We start from the raw sequence: 24,374 nt of genomic DNA on the forward strand, positions 1-24,374 counted from the left end.
TTCCAGTCTGCTCGGTGGGGTTATCCACAGAAAGTGGAGGAGCTCAGAGATCGGGGTGTGGCTCTCTGTACGCGAAGTCGACCTCACATGCGAATCCACCAAAGTATGGGTGGATAAGAAGGGATTGGTGGACTGCGCACATGTCTTTGGATGCTGTTGTCCTGTAAGTCCCCAGCAGTAGATTGGCTACACTAAATTGTGAGTAAAATGCATAAAAACATAATAATAATAACAATAATAATAATAATAAAGTCCAATTATATTAGGGGCACTCAGGTTTGTAGCGGTAAATCATGCTAGCCCGCTATCGCTGGGATCCAGGGTTTAAATCCCCAGCAGTGCTTTCGGATGGTCAGGCATCTACATAAAGACATGATTGGCTACATTTGGTTGAGGGAGGTGGCTGAGGCCTGCCTGGAGTGTGTTGCTGCACTACGCCCAGAGAAAAAGCATTTGTATGGTTGGGCACTGATGTTACAGTGGGGCCAAAAAGTATTTAGTCAGCCACTGATTGTGCAAGTTCTCCTACTTAGAAAGATGAGAGAGGTCTGTAATTTTCATCACTTCAACTATGAGAGACAAAATGAGAAAAAAAAAATCCAGGAAATCACATTGTAGGATTTTTAAAGAATTTATTTGTAAATTATGGTGGAAAATAAGTATTTGGTCAATAACAAAAGTTCAACTTAATACTTTGTAACATAACCTTTGTTGGCAATGACAGAGGTGAAACGTTTCCTGTAAGTCTTCACCAGGTTTGCACACACTGTAGCTGGTATTTTGGCCCATTCCTCCATGCAGATCTCCTCTAGAGCAGTGATGTTTTGGGGCTGTCGCTGGGCAACACGGACTCCACAAATTTTCTATGGGGTTGAGGTCTGGAGACTGGCTAGGCCACTCCAGGACCTTGAAATGCTTTTTACGGAGCCACTCCTTCGTTGCCCGAGCGGTGTGTTTGGGATCATTGTCATGCTGGAAGACCCAGCCACGTTCCATCTTCAATGCTCTCACTGATGGAAGGAGGTTTTGGCTTAAAATCTCACGATACATGGCCCCGTTCATTCTTCCCTTAACACGGATCAGTCGTCCTGTCCGCTTTGCAGAAAAACAGCCCCAAAGTATGATGTTTCCACCCCCATGCTTCACAGTAGGTATGGTGTTCTTGGGTTTTTCTTCTTCCTCCAAACATGACAAGTTGAGTTTTTACCAAAAAGTTCCATTTTGGTTTCATCTGACCACATGATATTCTCCCAATCCTCCTCTGGATCATCCATATGCTCTCTGACAAACTTCAGACGGGCCTGGACATGTACTGGCTTAAGCAGAGGGACACACCTGGCACTGCAGGATTTGAGTCCCTCTCGACGTAGTGTGTTACTGATGGTAGCCTTTGTTACTTTGGTCCCAGCTCTCTGCAGGTCATTCATCAGGTCCCTCTGTGTAGTTCTGGGATTTTTGCTCACCGTTCTCATGATCATTTTGACACCACGGGATGAGATCTTGACCCCAAGGGAGATTATCAATGGTCTTGTATGTCTTCCATTTTCTTACAATTGCTCCCACAGTTGATTTATTCACACCAACCTGCTTGCCTATTGTAGATTCACTCTTCCCAGCCTGGTGCATGTCTACAATTTTCTTTCTGGTGTCCTTCGACAGCTCTTTGGTCTTGGCCATGGTTAAGTTTTGAGTCTGACTGTTTGAGGCTGTGGACAGGTGTATTTTATACAGATAACGAGGTCAAACAGGTGCCATTAATACAGGTAATGAGTGGAGGACAGAAGAGCTTCTTAAAGAAGAAGTTACAGGTCTGTGAGAGCCAGAAATCTTGCTTGTTTGTTATTGACCAAATACTTATTTTCCACCATAATTCACGAATAAATTCTTTAAAAATCCTACAATGTGATTTCCTGGATTTTTTCCCCCTCATTTTGTCTCTCATAGTTGAAGTGTACCTATGATGAAAATTACAGACCTCTCTCATCTTTCTAAGTAGGAGAACCTGCACAATCAGTGGCTGACTAAATACTTTTTGACCCCACTGTATATAATCACTAACAACAGTGGCTAAATACTGTTGAATATGTTTCTCCCACTGTATACAACATGCAAAGAAATATTAAATATAATAAATATGCAGTCTCTGTGAGTTTACGTAACAGAAAACAGAGAGACGCACTTCGAATGCCGCCACACTGGCGCTACCATGCAGCGCACCCAAACAAACCGACCTACAAACATGCCGCGAATAATTTAAATTCCCCGCAGCGGTGCACACAGACACTTTAAATGTATGAAGAGAAATGAATGAATCAGCGCTCGGTGCTCAGCAGAGTGTTTTCACGCTGGGAACAGAAGACCCCCCAGTAAGAGGGGAAGAAAGCTACAGGTTTTATACAAGTCAATCTGGTGAATTCACCTAAAAAGGTAGCAAACTCAACAGATTTGGGATTTCCGACCCAAAATTCTGACCTATACACAAATATAATCTAGTGTGGAGAGAGAACAGTGAGTATGAAGTCAGTTCAAACATCTGACATGATGCCTTTTTCCAACATGCCAATCACCTTCACAGACACTGGAGGTGAGGACCAAACACAGATAATAATAATAATACATTTAACTTATATAGCGCCTTTCATAGTACCCAAGGACGCTTTACATAGGAATCCTAATCACAAACAAGATCAAACAGAAACAGAAGAAGACGAGTGAAAGTGCTGAGTAAACAAGAACGTTTTTAGAAAAGATTTAAACTCAGCGAGAGAGGAAGAGAGACAAAGAGAGAGAGGAAGAGAGTTCCACAGTGTAGGGGCAGCAACACTACATGATCTACCACCCATGGTGGTCAACCTAAACCTAGGAGCAACCAGGAGACCAGCATCAGACGACCTTAACCTAGGAGAAGGGACATAGCAGTGTAGATTAGACAGATACAAGGGGGCCAGACCATGAACTGCCTTAAAAGTAAGCACTAAAATTTTGTACTGAGCCAATGGAGTCGTTCTAATACCGGCGTGATATGCTCATGTTTTTTAGCCTGGGTCAGCACTCAGGCAGCAGCATTATGAACGATCTGCAGTGGTCGGAGGGATTTTGAGGGAAGCCCATAGAGGAGAGAATTGCAGTAGCCTAGTTTTGAAGTAACGAAGGCATGTAGGGGCGCCCAGGTGGCGCAGCGGGATATTCTGCTTGCACACCAGCACCGGTTGCCACCGGTCGGCTGGGCGCCATCTAGCGGGCATAATTGGCAGTGCCTGCAGCAGATACTAACTGACCACCGTATCTGCAGGGTGGGGGCCAGACTATGTGTGGGTGGATCTTCATACGCTGTGTCAGGCCCATTGATTTCCGGAAGAGACGCCTGTGCAGAATGCAGGGGCGAGAAGAGGAGGGCTGTGCACGTGTCGGAAGAGGCGTGTACAGCGACGTGCTCTACTCGGATGCAATCTGGCATCCCTCAGCAGTGGAACACAATAAATTGAGTGCGCTAAATCGTGAGGAAAAAAAAAACAAAGGCATGTACCAGTTGAGAGACATTTCAAAGCCGAAAGAAGGCAGACTTTGCCAGTGAACTTATACAGTATGTGGCTCAAACGACAGAAGAGGGTCAAACAGAACCCCAAGATTACATGCCTTGGAAGAAGACTTAACAGGGATACCAGCAATGAAGAGGGGTGTGATAGTGAAAGAAGAAAACAGGGACACATCCGGAGACAATGTTACTGTTAGAGATCTTAAAGAAATCTTGGTGTTCAGATCCTCCACTCCAGTGTCATTTACTGCTATGAGTTTGAGAGAAAGAGCCCTGCAAAATCTGAGTGTGCACGAGAAGAAAATCATCACACACACACACACACACACACACACACAATCAGAGTAAGCGTTCTGTTTATAACAGGAAGGACGGGTTTATATACGGGAGATAACATGTATGTGAGAATGTGAGCCTATGTCCAAGCTAAGTTGCCGGGATTAAAGAGGTCCTGGTCACTGGGGCAATTACAACCTCTGCTGACCAGTCTAGGTGCCTGAACGTGGGGCGGCTGATCACAGATGGCACAGAAATGCGTGGCACTTCATATTGATACTGTGGGGGCAGATGACCTGATGACTTGATCGAGGGTTGGGGGTGGCGGGAATAACAAGAGAGAGAGAGAGAGATAAGCTCCGATTGGGCATGACTAGATGGTCAGGGTGCTAATACATTGCAGTGAGGATCAAACCCAGATCCCCAAGACCCATATTGCTGTGCTGCACCCACTCTTCCTGCTGCAACAAGGTACTGCCCCATAGTTTTTTTTTTAAGTTCTATTTATGTAATGTAATAATGAACTGATTTTTTTGATCTTCGCAATAAACCAGCACTAACAGCCACTGTGCTGCTTTCAGTTTTGGAACTCAGTAGTTAATCAGGGTCTTTATAGGTTGGGTTTCCTAAGCAGCTGCACACAAGCCTCAGTTCAAAATGTGCAATGCCAAGTGCTAAATGGAGTCATGTAAAGCACAATACTACTGGACTATTGAGTAGTATGAATTTCAGAGGCAGTTAAAAACACATGTTTTTTTTTAACTCTCCACATGTTTCAGTACTTTATGGTCCCAGTCTTGGAACTTGTGTGGCTTCAGGAAGGGGCTGTTGTTGCTTCCATTCTAGTGCCAGTGCTTACAGAGACTGCATGGCTATGTGCTTGATCTTATGTTTTGGGGTGTAATGTTGTGTAATTTTGTGTTTCTGAGCATGACATTATAAGTTACCTTCAGTTCATCAGCATCGTAGAAGCTGACCTGCACCGATGGCACCATCCATGACTGAAACAATGTGCTAAGGATCTGATTGGCCACTGTGTCTGTGATGAAGTGAAAATGTAGCGGGTTTCTCCTAGAATGGGGCAGCAAACATGGAACAGTTTATGGAAAACACTGAAATAAACACACATGATGTTAAAATCTGAGCTGTCTGAAGTAAGAATAAGGGCTTGAGGTACTTGCTTGAGGCAGTTTGCCTCTGTTTTTAGATTTTGTCTCATCCTCAGCCCTGTTCTGTTTTCCACCAGTGAAGAGTCTTGTCTTGTTTTTCCCCACCTGTTTTTTTATATACAGTATATCTATATTTTTTGTTTTATGCATTTTCTCCCTTTTTTCTCCTGACTTGTAGTGCATCCAATTACCCAACTGCATTATGCTTCCTCTCTACTGATGCCGATCCCTGCCCTGATTGAGGAGAGCAAGACTGACACACGCCCCATCCGACACTTGTGCAGTAGCCGACTGCATCTTTTCACCAGCAACACTGATCAACACATTATCCTTCGACTCTGTGCAGGCAATCAATTAGCCAGCAGAGGTCTTAATTACATCAGTCATGAGGTCCCGTCCGACTCCCACCCTGTATGAACGAGAGCTGTATACAGTGTATCACAAAAGTGAGTACACCCCTCACATTTCTGCAAATATTTCATTATATCTTTTCATGGGACAACACTATAGACATGAAACTTGGATATAACTTAGAGTAGTCAGTGTACAGCTTGTATAGCAGTGTAGATTTACTGTCTTCTGAAAATAACTCAACACACAGCCATTAATGTCTAAATAGCTGGCAACATAAGTGAGTACACCCCACAGTGAACATGTCCAAATTGTGCCCAAATGTGTCGTTGTCCCTCCCTGGTGTCATGTGTCAAGGTCCCAGGTGTAAATGGGGAGCAGGGCTGTTAAATTTGGTGTTTTGGGTACAATTCTCTCATACTGACCACTGGATATTCAACATGGCACCTCATGGCAAAGAACTCTCTGAGGATGTGAGAAATAGAATTGTTGCTCTCCACAAAGATGGCCTGGGCTATAAGAAGATTGCTAACACCCTGAAACTGAGCTACAGCATGGTGGCCAAGGTCATACAGCGGTTTTCCAGGACAGGTTCCACTCGGAACAGGCTTCGCCAGGGTCGACCAAAGAAGTTGAGTCCACGTGTTCGGCGTCATATCCAGAGGTTGGCTTTAAAAAATAGACACATGAGTGCTGCCAGCATTGCTGCAGAGGTTGAAGACGTGGGAGGTCAGCCTGTCAGTGCTCAGACCATACGCCGCACACTGCATCAACTCGGTCTGCATGGTCGTCATCCCAGAAGGAAGCTGACGCACAAGAAAGCCCGCAAACAGTTTGCTGAAGACAAGCAGTCCAAGAACATGGATTACTGGAATGCCCTGTGGTCTGACGAGACCAAGATAAACTTGTTTGGCTCAGATGGTGTCCAGCATGTGTGGCGGCGCCCTGGTGAGAAGTACCAAGACAACTGTATCTTGCCTACAGTCAAGCATGGTGGTGGTAGCATCATGGTCTTGGGCTGCATGAGTGTTGCTGGCACTGGGGAGCTGCAGTTCATTGAGGGAAACATGAATTCCAACATGTACTGTGACATTCTGAAACAGAGCATGATCCCCTCCCTTCGAAAACTGGGCCTCATGGCAGTTTTCCAACAGGATAACGACCCCAAACACAACCTCCAAGATGACAACTGCCTTGCTGAGGAAGCTGAAGGTAAAGGTGATGGACTAAACCCAATTGAGCACCTGTGGCGCATCCTCAAGTGGAAGGTGGAGGAGTTCAAGGTGTCTAACATCCACCAGCTCCGTGATGTCATCATGGAGGAGTGGAAGAGGATTCCAGTAGCAACCTGTGCAGCTCTGGTGAATTCCATGCCCAGGAGGGTTAAGGCAGTGCTGGATAATAATGGTGGTCACACAAAATATTGACACTTTGGGCACAATTTGGACATGTTCACTGTGGGGTGTACTCACTTATGTTGCCAGCTATTTAGACATTAATGGCTGTGTGTTGAGTTATTTTCAGAAGACAGTAAATCTACACTGCTATACAAGTTGTACACTGACTACTCTGAGTTATATCCAAGTTTCATGTCTATAGTGTTGTCCCATGAAAAGATATAATAAAATATTTGCAAAAATGTGAGGGGTGTACTCACTTTTGTGATACACTGTATGTAGCCACCCAGCCCAGCCGCATGGCAGAGCTGAGTTTCAAACCAACGAGTTTTCCACCAGTGGCATGTACAATTTTGCCCAGCCTGCCAGGTTGGCACAATCAAGCCCTGATGTTGGTGTATGTAATCTTTTGACTGAATATTGATATTTACATTTTCGGCATTAAGCAGACGCTTTTATCCAAACCAACTTACAGTACTGTGATAGTATACAGTCTAAGCAATTAAGGGTTAAGGGCCTTAGTCAAGGGCCCAACAGTGGCAACTTGGATGTGGTGGGGCTTGAACCAGCAACCTTTCAATGACTAGTTTTCTCATATAGAGAAACAATCTGTACGAGTTTTGGTTTGCAAATGTGTTCAGTATTTCTGTTTAGTTTCATGCTGCCTTATCAGTTACTCTTTGATGAAGCATAAAGGACAGTTAATAATTAACACAACACAGTGTTCTGCATTTACCTGTGGAACAGGATGGACTTGACCAGGGTGACCACGTCTCGGCTGGCGTTGTGACCCGCACACACACATGCCACGTGAATCAACTGTATAAACACAGATAAATATTCAGAAACGTACACAATGGAAAACTAGACTGGTATATACAGTATGTACAGTATATGGTCAAAAGTATTTGGACACCTGGCAACAAGCTTGCTGGACATCCCATTTCAAAAACAAATGATATTAAAATACCCTTCTTACAGTAATCTGGTATTTAAATAGATAGAACAAACGGCCACTATGTGATCCTCTCAGCTATTTGGAATTTGTGCTATGATAAAGTCTTGTTGGGTTAAAAAACCTAGTGATATTTAACCAAAGGAGTCTAAATGAAGGAGCTACAAAACAAGGACAGGAATCAAATAAAGAGGGTACAGAAGTCTAATACTCTAGCAGAGACCCGGGTTCAAGTCTTAGTAGTGTTGCCAGCCTGGCTAGGCACTAAACAGACAAAATTGGCCCAGAATGTGTAAGCGGACGTTGGATGAAAAAGCATCTTCTGAGCAAATGAGCGTAAATAAGATGCTCCTCTGTATAAACTGGGACTCTGTTAGAATCTGCTGCTGGTCAGAGTAAAGAAGCAGCTGGCAGTTTCCTGCATGTGGCTCTTGTCTTTATTATACCATACTATGAAAGTTGGCCTACATTTCCCATGAATCATCGCTGTTTAACTGGCGGTTATGGGGCCTACATTTCCCAGAACCCATCAGTGTTTTCAGTGATAAATGGGAAGTTTTTTGCCTGTCTGTCTCTGTGTTTCTGAAGAAGCCGAATGCATCTGATAAATCAGTTCCCTCACCTCACACTTCTCAGCAGTGGGAGAGCGGATGCAGTCGCTGTGATTGGCCCGTTCCTCTGCCGTGTTCTCCACGTCCTCCGCTCCCGTATCAGCCGATGCCACCCACTGCTGGTTGCCGTAGTTACCCTCCGTCTGGCCCTGCGATTGGCTGAGCTGCAAGCGGATCTGCCGGTTCTCTTCTTCCACCTGTCGAACCCGGGACTCGAGCTCCTCCCGTTCAAGCAAACGTGCCTCCGTGGACTCCAGCAGACATGGAGAGAGGAGCAGGGATCGACCATCTGCCGACACATGACCAGAGAAAGATTACAGATTAAAACGTGATAAAGAAATGATAGAGAACGAATCAGTAAACATGAAACGTGCTGATTTGGGCTCAAGGTTTGTATGATGCTACACTAGTGGCTGTAATAATCAGTGCAGCTGGTAGTGGAACCCACGGCTGGTAGTGGAACCCACAGTTGATAGTGGAAGCCACAGCTGGTAGTGGAACCCACAGCTGGTAGTGGAAGCCACAATTGGTAGTGGAAGCCACAGCTCGTAGTGGAACCCACAGCTCGTAGTGGAACCCATAGCTGGTAGAGGAACCCACAATTAGTAGTGGAACCCACAGCTGGTAGTGGAACCCATAGCTGGTAGTGGAACCCACAGTTGATAGAGGAACCCACAGCTGGTAGTGGAAGCCACAGTTGGAAGTAGAACCCATGGCTAGTAGTGAAACCCACAGCTGGTAGTGGAACCCACAGCTGGTAGTGAAACTAAAGTTGGTAGTGGAACCCACAGCTGGTAGTGAAACTAAAGTTGGTAGTGGAACCCACAGCTGAAAGTGGAACCCAAAGCTAGTAGTGGAACCCACAATTGGTAGTGGAACCCACAGCTGGTAGTGGAAGCCACAGTTTGTAGTGGAACCCACAGCTGGTAGTGGAACCCACAGCTGGTAGTTAAAATAACAGCTGGTAGTGGAACCCACAGTTAGCAGTTAATCCTGGTCAGGGTTGCTGTGGGTCTAAGTCACTGGATGAAGAGCAGGAAACACCCCGGACAAGTCAGTCCAAAAATGTATTAATAATAATAAGGAGAAAATTTGCTCAAATTAAGTTTGGCATGGGAGAACTTGACAAGCCTGCTCGATCCCTTTACACACCTTTGGGATGAATTAGAACACTGACTGTGATTCAGACCTTCCTGAAAACATTAGTGACAAATGTTACTAATGTTTTTATGGCTGAATAAAAGAGAATGCTTAATAAGTTTGAATGTAATATCTAGGTGTTTACACACACACAACCTATAAAGAGCCTGTGGTTCATAAAGCAGCATTCACTGCCATGATGCTAATAAAAGCTACATAAAGAAACGCTGGTGTTTCATCAGCTGCATAATACATCACCAGCACCATCACCAGAGGTTCATCTGCATCGCCGGCCCATTAACCAGCCGAATCCGAGCTGCACCTCATGCTAATGACGTTAATGAATTTAGCACTTATTTTCAGATTAACAGTAGAACTCCAAATGAGCGCTCGCTTTGTTTTCCTTCCGAACAGACGAGCCGGGCCGCGCGCCCATCACTCAGCCATAATAATCCTCATTTATCCGCTTCCAAAACAATTACGCCACTGACAACCTCTTTATTTATTCATTGTTTGTTTGTTTGTTTGATGGAGCACAACTTTTCTCCCCGACTGCCGTCTGAAGAAAAATCGGAGGCTCCAGCCGCACCTCACTTTAAATGGGCATTATGGGAAGAAAACAGCGTAGAGTATGTTCTCTGTCTTTTATCTCTCAGCCTCGGTGTTTTGCAAATTCCTACCAACCAAATACCTTTAGTGGCCCTTTTATTAGGTACACATACCACACAGGAGCATTTCAAAACACTTTTAATACTGTTGGTATGGCTCTCACTTAGCATAGCCTGATGTTTGATGTTGATTTGATAGATTTACTGAATATCTGATTTGAACCCTCAGACATGTCCATGCGAATGCTGCTTGTATTAAAGCTGCGTGTACATTTGTTAGCAAAGTCACAGCCTAGGGTTGAGTTTCAGATTTTAAAATGATCCACATTTGTTAGCACTCACTCTCCAGGTTTCCAGCAAGAAGGTAGAGCCAGGTGAGCAGGATGATGAAGCTCAGAGACGCCAGCAGCAGCTTCAGCCTCCCTCTGCAGGGGCAGTGCATTATGGGAAGGTTACAGCCGGTGGGGGGGATGAGTGGAGGATGGGCTTCAGGTGGGACTCGGCCTCACGATGCTTCCCCGCAGCATTCTCTCATCTGCAGATGGTAAAAATACACATGATTTAGACTGATATGCCTGAATGACAATAATAATAATAACAATAATTAATAAATACAGTAATAATAATTATATAATAATAACAATTAATGATAATGATAATAATAATATACAACTACGACTAATAATAATATAAGAATAATAATGATAATAATTAACAAATATAGTAATAATAATTATATAAGAATAATAACAACAATTAATGATAATAAAAATAATAATAATAATAATAATTAATTAATATAGTAATAATAATTATATAATAATAATAATAATAATAATAATAAAAATTAATGAATATAGTAATTATAATTATATAATAATAATATATTAATAAAAATGATAATAATAATAATTATATAATAATATAATAATTATTACTATTATTATAATCTTTGTTATTATTATTATTGTTGTTGTTGTTATTATTGCTATTGTTATAATATAAAAAGAACAATAACCATAATAATATAATAATAACAATAATAATATTAATAATTATTATTATATAACATTGTTATTATTATTTGTTATAATAATCCTAACTAATAATAATAATAATAATTATATAATAATAGTAACAATAATATTAATTATTATTCTTATTATTGATAATAATAATAATTATTGTTATTGTTATTGTTATTATAATTTAACAATAATATGCATATACTATTACTACTACTAATAATAAGAACAATAATTATTATTACTGTTATTATTATAATATAATAAAAATATACATTATTAAAACTAATGGTTGCAATAATAATAAAAATTATATAATAACAATAATAATAAATAAATAATGATTTTAATATACTGTAATATAATGATAATATTATTAATATAATAATAACAATAACAATAATCATTATATAATAATAATAAATGATTATAATACTAATTCTATAACAACAACAACAACAACAACAACAACAGTTAATGATAATAATAATAACATAATTAGTGATTATAATAATAACAAAAACAACATCAACAAGAATAATAAATGCTAAATGTAATGACTAGAACTCTACACAGACTAGGTTTTCTTTTTGCATTGTCCCATTGTATGTAGATATACTCAGTTCCCCCAAGAACTGAACACGTTCTTACTATGTTTGCTTGGGTTTCCAAAAATGTCCTCCCATCTTTTATATACATGAGGAGAATTAGCTGCTCTTTATTGACTCTAGGTGTAAGTGAACGTGTGATGGATTGGTTCTGGGTAGCACCGGACTTTGTCACAGGTACTAGGATTCATTGGTTATTAAGAAAATCATATTAAATAAATGTAAACACTATTCTGTACCCTATAAAATAAACACATAGTAAAAAAGAAGCTTTATTTTTATGTCCAAATCAGAGTTACCACCCTAATTATAGAGTGATCATGAGTTTGCGTCCCAGTATTCCCAACCCTCTTCAAATAATTGATGATATTAGTTTTACAGGACGTCCCCGATCCCACCTGCTATTGGAAAAATCCATGAACAATATTCCTTATTGCAAATATCTAAGATATGGACAACATACTGTATATCGGTTCTCCTAAATAATTGTGCTGCTAAAGTGGGAGTTCTAAAGCTAACCGGTCAACAGTACATACGACTAAAGTTTAATTAAAGAAGTGGACGGACACCACGTGGCTCCAATAATAGCGGCCCTGTCTTCATGTGTGTTAATTAAAGCTCAGACGGTGAGAGACTCCATCACTCCAGCCCCGACTGATTAACAAAACAGATACAGACAGATCCTGTGTGATAGAGAAACAGATGCATGCGCTGATTTTATCACCTTAATTAATCATGCTTCACTTTAATTAGACACTCGCCTGCAGGCCTCAGTATAAAACACTGACACTAACACAAAATGGTGAGTTTATTAAAAGAGGGACGCTGTTCAGGAAGAAAGCAGCTCTGAGGTTATTAAGTTTGGCTCCGTCGGGATCTCAGCGGCGCTGCCGAGATGCTGACTGAGCACCGAGTTTATGTTCCTTAATACGCGTTTAATATAGGAGTCCCGGAGCAGACTAAACCTCGCTGAGCTAAACCTGAGCCAAACCTTCAGCCATCAAACGCTCAGATGGTCCGAATAAATCCTGTCTCGCTCGCTCAGTGTAACAAAGATTCGGCAGTAAAGTAAAGGACCGTCGCTTTTTGATTAGTGAGGTTTCACTTTCATGACTGTGCCATTTACTGCAAATTAGAGAATCGGTATTGTGAATTGATTTCCAATCTTCAGGGTTGATTCTCAGACCATGAATGAACTCTCATTGGAATTGATTTTTTCACCCTGCAATTTAGTAAACAAGCAATTAGACAGCTCATTTTTCAGGACCTTCCCTATTAATGACTATCTAATAACTGGTATTGAGATGTTCTGGGCGTGTGCAGAGGAGAGATGAGAGTTATATCAGGAGAAAGGTGATGAGGAGGAGAGGAGGAGGTTTATAGATGAGATGAGGGAGGACATGCCGGTGTTTGGGGTGATAGAGGAGGTTCAGGACAGGACAACATGGAGACGAATGAGCTGCTGTGGCCACTCCTAACAGGGGCAGCCAAAGGAAGAAGAACAGGAAAAATATTGCATTGTACACTAATCAGCCATAACATTAAAACCACCTCCTTGTTTCTACACTCACTGTTCAGTGTAGAAAACTAGAAAATGTGTAGAAAATTTCATCAGCTCCACTGACCATATAAAAGCCCTTTGTAGTTCTACAATTACTGACTGTAGTCCATCTGTTTCTCTATATACTTTTTTTAGCCTGCTTTCACCCTGTTCTTGGTCAAGACCCCCACAGGACCACTACAGAGCAGGTATTATTTAGGTGGTGGATCATTCTCAGCACTGCAGTGACACTGACATGGTGGTGGTGTGTTAGTGTGTGTTGTGCTGGTATGAGTGGATCAGACACAGCAGCTCTGCTGAAGTTTTTAAATACCGTGTCCACTCACTGTCCACTCTATTAGACACTCCTACCTAGTTGGTCCACCTTGTAGATATAAAGTCAGAGACGATCGCTCATCTATTGCTGCTGTTTGAGTTGGTCATCTTCTAGACCTCCATCCGTGGAGTATGATGGACTATTGGTGGACTATTCTCAGTCCAGCAGTGACAGTGAGGTGTTTAAAAACCTCTTATCCACTCATACCAGCACAACACACACTAACACACCACCACCATGTCAGTGTCACTGCAGTGCTGAGAATGATCCACCACCCAAATAATACCTGCTCGGTAGTGGTCCTGGGAGAGTCCTGACCATTGAAAAACAGCATGAAAGGGGGCTAACAAAGCATGCAGAGAAACAGATGGACTACAGTCAGTAATTGTAGAACTACAAAGTGCTTCTATATGGTAAGTGGAGCTGATAAAATGGACAGTGAGTGTGGAAACAAGGAGGTGGTTTTAATGTTATGGCTGATCGGTGTATATTTTAATATTTTACAAGTATTTTATATGTATTTCTCTCACCATGGAATCAAACTCACAGTGTTAGAATCCAAATGGTTATAATGTTAATTGAACACTAAGAGTATAACGTATACTATAGTAATCAACAGGTGAATGAAGTAACTAAGTGGTAATGATAGCAGAATAAACATGCACAAGATCAATGCAGAGAAATTATATATGATTATCTATAGGTAGAAACACATTCTGTACAGGGTGCCAATCCATCTCGGGGTTTTGTCTATTTCCTCCCTTGGGACATAACCTATCGTGTCTGTGTAGATGCCCGGCCGGCTGATAGCACCTGCTGAGATTTGAACCCGTATCTCAGCTGTGGTGGGTTTGGCGCAATAGACCGCTGCGCCATTCAAGCTCCATGTTTTTGAAATGTATAGCATTTTACTTTTAAGCAAAGCACAGCGACACAGCCGATGGGTGCTGCACAGCAACATGGGTTCTAGGGACGTGGGTTCGCTCCTGACCTTTGGTCACTGTTTGTTAGGAGTTTAACATGTTTTCCATGCGTCCACACGGCTGTGATTAACTGCTCTAAATTGCTCCCTGGTGTAAATGATTAAGTGAGTGAGTAAATAATTGAGTAACGTCCTGAGGTAGACTGGTGCCTTGTCCAGGGTGTGTTCCTGCCCTGCATTCTGTGTCCACCCCAACACATACCAGAATCAAACAGTAAGTAAAATTAAAATGAAAGGGTAAATAAATAATAAATAATAAATAATAATAAATAATAAAAGAGGCGAGGGCCCGAGCACATTTCTGCTTACAGTATAAATATAGTGCAAAATAAGTGAACATAAAGCTCTCAGCATGCAATGCCACGTCGTATTAAACAAACCCAGTGCCCATCAGTGAACACCGACCTGAGGATCAAGCAACACCAGCGCATTCACTCTTCTGCAGCTTATGTCAAAACTTCCGCAGCTCTGCAGAAATCTTTTTTTAGATCTGGTGTGTGCTGGTACCAAACCATCCCGTCAAGCACAATCCACATGCTGCAATTTCTAGCTGACCGATGTCTGGTCCCATGGTGCAGGTTTCATTTCAGAAACATAAGACAGCCAATCGTGTAAAATATGGACATGTGTTGTGCAGCTTTATAGTGAAGAACTGAAAATAATTAGTAGTTCTGGATAACCAGCTTCTCTACTCAGGTAGCCAACATGACAAGATCGTGCCGGTTCCTCCTCTACAACATCAATTAGATTCGGCTATTTCTCTCTATAGAAGCCACTCAGATTCTTGTCCAGTCACTTGTAATCTCTCGGCTGGACTACTGCAACTCCCTCCTGGCAGGTGCTCCCATGTCCTCCATTAAACCCCTGCAACTCATTCAAAATGCAGCTGCTCACCTGGTTTTCAACTAACCTAAACCCCACATTACCCCACTGCTGCTACACTGGCTTCCTGTGTTCAGTTTAAAACACTGATGCTCACCTACAAAGCTAAAAAAGACCAGCCCCAAGCTACCTCAGAGAACTCATCACAACCAGCTCTGTACCATGCAACTTTCGAGCCACTAGTCTTGCTCTTCTTGATCCTCCACCCAGAACTCGTGGAAGACGTCAAGGATCAAGGATCTTCTCTGTACTGGCACCCAAGTGGTGGAACAAACTTCCCCTGTCTGTCTGAACATCAGAGTCACTCTTCTAAAGACAATTAAAGACCCACCTCATGCACTTACTAGTAGTGCACTTCTATAGCATCTTATTAAAAAAACAACAACTTTGTTCTAACAAAGTTTCAGCAGATTTGTATTCTTGGACTGTTGTCTGCTTAAACTAGAGTATGAAATGTTTACTGTGGAAGCACTTCTGTAAGTCCCTCTGGATAAGAGCGTCTGCTAAATGCCGAAAATATAAAATGTAGATGTAGAAAGAATTTACTGATGAGCCAAAAAAACTAAAACCGCTGCCAAAAATGTGCATGACAATGCAGATTCTGTATCAACTGTGAAGTCACGTTCAGGAATACATCAGATGTTGGGCCAGATGACTGGGCTGAAGTATCTCTGAAAAGACAAAAATTGCTCACAGGTAACTGTGGTAAATTCCTATTAACAGGGGTCCAAGGAGGGACAAGACGTGAACCGATGACAGGAGGTTGAGCGGCCAAGTCTCACTGATGCCAGAGAACTAGAGGCTCATCAGTGTATTTAAAGAAACACGTGTGTTTATTTATTCATTTATACAGGGAGATTCAGTCGAAAGAGTCCTTGAATATTCTGTTGTAATGCCCGTTAGGATGAAGCAATCTGATCCAAAAAAAATACATTACATACCTTGACGAATGTGTAATCGATTACATTACATGCGATGTTGGAAGTGATCTCCGTTTTCTGCCAGACACATTACGATGAGGCGCTCCATGTTACTAAACATGTTCAGTCTAGTTTCCGTACCATCTTCTGAGTAACATTCTTTGAGAGTACATCATGAACACCATATTTCCTCCTAAATTCATTCTGACATCGCTTAAACAAATTGGTGACCCAATAGGTTTGCACCATGAAGACACGCTGTTCAGTACTGTACACCATCATCCTGATAGGAAGTTGAGTGACTGAGAGAAGTCGAGTGACTCATCGCTTCGATGCAGGGGCATCCAGGCTTCTTCGAAGCTCCATATACTGAGGAGCACTTTGCACACGTTTCGTTCAGATTGTTTTGTCCTAGCGAGAGTTATTACAGAATATTCGGGGCCTCTTTTAAGTAAATCTCCCTGTATATTTTCAATAAAACTTTATCATGATCAAGGTCATGGCAGGTTCCAAACCTACCTGGAAACACTGGGTGAGGCAAGACAAAATGAGGAATTGCATGCTCACATTTACATCTAGGAGAAATTTAGTGTTCCACTTCTGGAAAGGGGGAGCAAACTGGAGCTCCAGAGGAAAGCAAAAGGTCCAACAGGAGAATCTTCAAATCCACAGAGATGAACACAACTTATATAATCAGCCATCAAATCAAATCACTTTTTATTGTCACGTCACATTAACACAGGTGTGAAAGGTGAGTGAAAATCTTGGGTGCATAGTCCCTCACAGTTTTAACACACATTAAATACAAACCACACATTTGCTTACATACATCTTACATAAAACTAGCACCATCTGTTCAATATATACATGTAAAGCTATGAATGTACAGATATACAACATTATAATTATTATATAATACACAAGTATAATCTACTGTGAGTCCGTTAATGTGAATGTTTCAAGTATTATTCCAGCATATAATGTTTCAATTTAGAGTTAGAATACTTTTATAATGTCCAGATGTGCAGGTATTGTACAGAATAAGTTATGTGTATCAAGTCAAGTCATTACCAATTATCTGAATTAGAATGCAGACGTAATATATTTTACCAGTAAAAATGTCTCTTTTGGGGTGGAAAAATGCAGAACAAGCCACTCAGGTGGCACAGTGGTAAAACATGCTAGCATGTTGAACTTGCAAGCTCTAATCTCTGCTACCGGCAGGTTGGGCACCCACATAAACAATGATTGGCTCGTTCATAGGGAGGAAGCCAGAGGGGACCTCATAATTGATGCAGTTATGACCTCCGCTGGCTGATGGATGGCGTCTGCACAAACGCCGGGGATAATGAGGATCAGTGTGTTACTCTCTGATCCACATATGAACTCGCCTCATGCAGGTGAAAAGATGCAGTCGGGTACTGAACACGTTTCGGAGGGGGCATGTGTTAGTCACGACTCTCCTCAGTCAGAGTGGAGATCAGCATCAGTAGAGAGGAAGCGTAATGCAATTGGGTAATTGGATAAGACCAGATATGGAGGAAAATTGGTGGAGAAATGCAAAAAAAGAAAAGAACAGTTTCGAATTGAGTACCAGCTTTGCAACCAACATCAGCACTGGCAAACTGTAAGTGAAAAATGACAGTGTGTGTGTGCTGCGGTAATGTGTGTATTATGTAGAAATGTTTTATCTGGCTGAGGTTCTCACTCAAGGTCTTTTTGTGAGAGACACAGTCACATAAACACTCACAAAACACCCACATGTCCAAATAGAGTCCACAATACACACACACTCCAACATCAGGGACGGTCTCAGGAACATAACAGAGCAAAGCAGATATGAAGGACACAAAGAATTAAGCACAACACTGACGTACGCAACACTGATGACCTTCAAAAAGTAGAAACTGAACGTCATGACTGAGCGATGAGATGAATACTGCTTCTCTACACTGCATCTATGTAGGAAGGCTCAAACGTTAGAAATAAAGCCATTAAGAACCAGCGGAACTGTAAACAGATTCGACTGCAGGTCGTAAAACCAACCGCAAATTATATAATTTAGCTTAATTACACATAATCTTAAATTTTGGGATTTTATTGATTTCTGCAGCCCTTCGTTTTATGTACTGAAATTAGGGCTGTGCGATATGACTAAAAAAACTCATATCTCGATATGCTTTTGATAAGTGGCAAATCTGGTGATATACGATACGATATAATGTAAACTTAAAGTACAGTGGCAGACCACTGCCCGTATTTTAGCTTATTTGGTTTACAAGTTAATCTTAAAAACACAAAATACCGTAGTTCTGATACATTCTGACAGAATTACATTGTTTATATTTTGTATTATTATAAGGCTGTATTTGTTTTAATATTGACAACATTTATATTAAACAAACCAGCAGAATCTCACAATCACATTTATGCTGTCCATTTTACTTTAAATAAATGAGCATAAAAAAAATCCTGAAAAAAGTTCAACATTTAATAATGCTTTGCTATCATTGCAAAATGAAAGCGCACGTTAAACAACAGCACCACGACCCAGATCAACCACACAGCAGCATAAAATAATAACCGCTGCGTACCTGCGTGTTGTTCCATTAAGGATATAATCACCTTGTTTTTCTTCTTGAAGGCCACCTTATGTTTCCAGAATATTTCCAGAATATATTAATACATTTTCAACTGTGGTTTCAGCTTTTTACCTTATAGTAAGTACGATAAACAATCAAGACAGAGATTGAAATTCCGCCTAAAATCTGAATTCGGAAGCTCTGATTGGTTTATACAGCGGTTTTTCAAGGCTTAAACCACGAATGAATCTCTTTCACAAATGAACTGATTCATTTGTGTGAGCAGAACGAATGAATCTTTACCATAGATAAGAGCACAGCTCCCTGATTCGATTCCAATGAATAGTTTGAAAAGAGTGATTCAGTGATTCAGTTTGCATGTGTGCCTGCACGCACCCACCCGCTCATGCGCTAGAGAAAGCGTTATGCGCAGCACCTGTGCTCTGTTTTTAATGTTCTCAAATGGTAACCTGTGTATCCTAGACATACTCGATATATCGAATATGGCCATTTTTAACAATGTGTAAAAAGTAATATCGAATATATGGACATTTGCGATATACCGCCCAGCCCTAACCAAAATAAAAGAATTAAAGCTTAACTGGACAAAGAAAAGGCAGAAACAGGGAGTTTCCTCCAGAGTGTGTGTGTGCAGTATTTTCTTTCCTCATTTTTTGTCTTTACTTGCCTTTTCCACATTTTTCTTCCACAGTAAGCTCACCTGTCTGCTATCACTCATCTGCTGTTTATTCCAATCCTCTCTAATGAGATCACCTGGTTTTTGGTCATGCTTACACTCGCCACACACACACACACACACACACACACACAGACGTCTTCTTCTTTCTCACGTTCAAGTTAATTATTAGTTTAGGTAGCTCCTGAGCAAAAAAGTCAAAATTACTGACTCCAAAGCTGAAGGTACTTCTGGTGTTCCACTAAAAACAAGGTTCGTTCTACATATTCATTTACAGCATGGCTTGAACCAATACCCTTCTGATTACTAGTCCAGTACTTTAACTGCTAAGTAACCATACACTCTCCTGTCTGGCAGTTGTAGCCTAGCGGTTAAGTTACTGGACTACTAATCAAAAGGTCGCTGGTTCAAGATTGCTTGCAAGGTTGCCACTGTTGGGCCCTTGGTTTGAATGGCATGATGCTAACTGTGTTAACTTCGTAAGCGAAACCCGATGTTATCGCTGTCTAAGTAGTGCGTTCAAATAACCTGCCTTATGAGTCGATGACTTATTAGAATCCTCTCTACTTATGCAGCTGCCTATGTAGGCAGTAAGACAGCAAAGCAGCTCACTGGGTTTTCAAACACACCCAATATTCTGTCACAGTAAAAGCGTCTGCTAAATGCAGAAATTGTAAATATCTGACTGACTTTCAAATGACTTTCACAATCTAATGTACAGAAGTAATAAAAGTGCAGGTTTTCAGAAACAGATCTTAGTGTGACACCCACATAAAAAAAATAAAGAGAGAGAGAAAGAGAGAGAGAGAGAGAGAGAGAGGTGACGAGCAAAGATATAAGATGAACAGAGAAGCTTTAATGAGGATCTTTTGTCGAACCAGCAACAAAACAAAATGCTTACAGTCCATCGGGATAAAAGCTCCAGTAAAGTACAACCAAAAGAGGAAGAGGCAAAAAAAGGGCTGAGGACATGAAATATGGACGCACCGAGACCTCCAAGGTGTTTACAGCCTCCGCACTCATCTCATCTCCAACTGGAGATACACACACATAAAAAACTCCAGAACTCTTGAGTGTGCAGTTTTTGTGTTCTTTTCACCACCGCTCACTTTCATTAATACATTTATTTTTATGCTGTATGTTGCACTTTAAAGCCAAACAATAAAGATTTTCAGGTGTAATACCAAGCATTAGCTAAAATGGAGTAAAGCACACTCTGGACTCTGGAGCTGTAGAAATGCATCTGGGGAAAGGAGTCACGTTTTAGCATCTGAGGTGATAAATCACACACCACTGTCTGGTAGTTTAAGTAGTAAATTTAAAAGTTTGTTAAGTACAGATGAAACACAGCTATAAGTACAGATGAGATATACAGTATAACTAATAATCTGAGACTATTTCTAAATTGTTTGGACCCACAAATTTTTGTGGAAAAAACAGATCAGGGGATGAGTCTCCTGTTCTAACAGACCACTGCCCTCATTTACAAAAAAGCTCTCACTCAAACCACATCCTACAACTGAACTGAGAAGCTGGAATTAAAATAGCTAGTCAGACATTATTATTATAACACTACTACATTTACTACTAATAATAATATTAATAATAACTTCCACTATTACAACTACTACTTTTAATAATAATATTAATAATAACTTCCACTATTACTTTTAATACTAATAATAATATTAATAATAATTTCCACTATTACAACTACTACATTTACTACTAATAATAATATTAATAATAACTTTCACTACAACTACTACTTTTAATATTAATAATAATAATAATATTAATATTATTATTATTATTATTATTAATAATAATAATAATAATAATAATAATATTAATATTATTATTAATATTAATAATAATAATAATAATAATATTAATAATAACTTCCACTACTACAACTACTACTTTTAATACTAATAATAATATTAAAAATAACTTCCACTACTACAACTACTACTTTTAATACTACTACTAATAATATTAATAATAACTTCCACTATTACAACTACTACTTTTAATATTAATAATAATATTAATATTAACTTCCACTACTACAACTACTACTTTTAATACTAATAATAATATTAATAATAACTTCCACTACAACTACTACTTTTAATACTAATAATATTATTAATAACTTCCACTACTACAACTACTACTTTTAATACTAATAATAATATTAATAATAACTTCCACTACTACAACTACTACTTTTAATACTAATAATAATATTAATAATAACTTCCACTACAACTACTACTTTTAATACTAATAATAATATTAATAATAACTTCCACTACTACAACTACTACTTTTAATACTAATAATAATATTAATAATAACTTCCACTACAACTACTACATTTATTACTAATATTAATATTAACAATAACTTCCACTATTACAACTATTACTTTTAATACTAATAATAATATTAATAATAACTTCCACTATTACAACTACTACTTTTAATACTAATAATAATATTAATAATAACTTCCACTATTACAACTACTACTTTTAATACTAATAATAATATTAATAATAACTTCCACTATTACAACTACTACTTTTAATACTAATAATATTAATAATAACTTCCACTACTACAACTACTACTTTTAATACTAATAATAATATTAATAACTTCCACTACTACAACTACTACTTTTAATACTAATAATAATATTAATAATAACTTCCACTACTACAACTACTACTTTTAATACTAATAATATTAATAATAACTTCCACTACTACAACTACTACTTTTAATACTAATAATAATATTAATAACTTCCACTACTACAACTACTACTTTTAATACTAATAATAATATTAATAATAACTTCCACTACTACAACTACTACTTTTAATACTAATAATATTAATAATAACTTCCACTACTACAACTACTACTTTTAATACTAATAATAATATTAATAACTTCCACTACTACAACTACTACTTTTAATACTAATAATAATATTAATAATAACTTCCACTACTACAACTACTACTTTTAATACTAATAATAATATTAATAATAACTTCCACTACTACAACTACTACTTTTAATACTAATAATAATATTAATAATAACTTCCACTACTACAACTACTACTTTTAATACTAATAATAATATTAATAATAACTTCCACTACTACAACTACTACTTTTAATACTAATAATAATATTAATAATAACTTCCACTACTACAACTACTACTTTTAATACTAATAATATTAATAATAACTTCCACTACTACAACTACTACTTTTAATACTAATAATAATATTAATAATAACTTCCACTACTACAACTACTACTTTTAATACTAATAATAATATTAATAATAACTTCCACTACTACAACTACTACTTTTAATACTAATAATAATATTAATAATAACTTCCACTACTACAACTACTACTTTTAATACTAATAATATTAATAATAACTTCCACTACTACAACTACTACTTTTAATACTAATAATAATATTAATAACTTCCACTACTACAACTACTACTTTTAATACTAATAATAATATTAATAATAACTTCCACTACTACAACTACTACTTTTAATACTAATAATATTAATAATAACTTCCACTACTACAACTACTACTTTTAATACTAATAATAATATTAATAACTTCCACTACTACAACTACTACTTTTAATACTAATAATAATATTAATAATAACTTCCACTACTACAACTACTACTTTTAATACTAATAATAATATTAATAATAACTTCCACTACTACAACTACTACTTTTAATACTAATAATAATATTAATAATAACTTCCACTACTACAACTACTACTTTTAATACTAATAATAATATTAATAATAACTTCCACTACTACAACTACTACTTTTAATACTAATAATAATATTAATAATAACTTCCACTACTACAACTACTACTTTTAATACTAATAATAATATTAATAATAACTTCCACTACTACAACTACTACTTTTAATACTAATAATAATATTAATAATAACTTCCACTACTACAACTACTACTTTTAATACTAATAATATTAATAATAACTTCCACTACTACAACTACTACTTTTAATACTAATAATATTAATAATAACTTCCACTACTACAACTACTACTTTTAATACTAATAATATTAATAATAACTTCCACTACTACAACTACTACTTTTAATACTACTATAAATATTAAAAATAACTTCCACTACTACAACTAATACTAATAACTACTACTACTACTACTGACTATTAACACTACAACTACTACTTAGAATAATAATGACTACTACCACTACTACATGTACCACTAATAATAATAATTACTACCACTACTACAACTAGTACTACTACATTTACTACTAATATCAATAATTACTTTTACTACTACTTCTAATACTAATAATAATAACAACTACTACTAGTACTACTAATAATGACTTTTAACACTACTACTACTAATGACTACTAACACTACTATATCTACTAATAATAATAGTAATTACAACCACTACTACTACTAATCATAATAACTACCACTGCTACAACTACTACTAATAAAATGACCACTACTACAACAACTAATACTACTACTAATAATAACTATTACCACTACTAACTATTACCACTACTACAACTACTAGTATTAATTATAATAATTATTACCACTACTACAACTACTAGTAATAATAATAATAACTATTACCACTACAAGAACT

The 24,374-nt window shown here is 38.4% G+C and overlaps 1 protein-coding gene across 1 annotated transcript in view; it reads right to left on the bottom strand.

Annotated features, from left to right (window-relative positions):
- large2 (LARGE xylosyl- and glucuronyltransferase 2) overlaps positions 1 to 24,374 on the bottom strand; it is a 56,338-nt gene that overhangs the window by 12,690 nt on the left and 19,274 nt on the right. Inside the window, exons 2-5 of the mRNA XM_063004455.1 lie at positions 10,385 to 10,577; positions 8,306 to 8,583; positions 7,465 to 7,547; positions 4,759 to 4,882 (exon numbers count right to left, since the gene is read on the bottom strand). Coding sequence (XP_062860525.1) covers positions 4,759 to 4,882; positions 7,465 to 7,547; positions 8,306 to 8,583; positions 10,385 to 10,484 — 585 coding nt within the window. The 5' untranslated portion in view covers positions 10,485 to 10,577. The remainder of the gene's footprint in view (positions 1 to 4,758; positions 4,883 to 7,464; positions 7,548 to 8,305; positions 8,584 to 10,384; positions 10,578 to 24,374) is intronic.

The sequence above is a fragment of the Trichomycterus rosablanca genome, chromosome 11 (genome assembly GCF_030014385.1).
Source record: "Trichomycterus rosablanca isolate fTriRos1 chromosome 11, fTriRos1.hap1, whole genome shotgun sequence".
Lineage (NCBI taxonomy): Eukaryota > Metazoa > Chordata > Actinopteri > Siluriformes > Trichomycteridae > Trichomycterus > Trichomycterus rosablanca.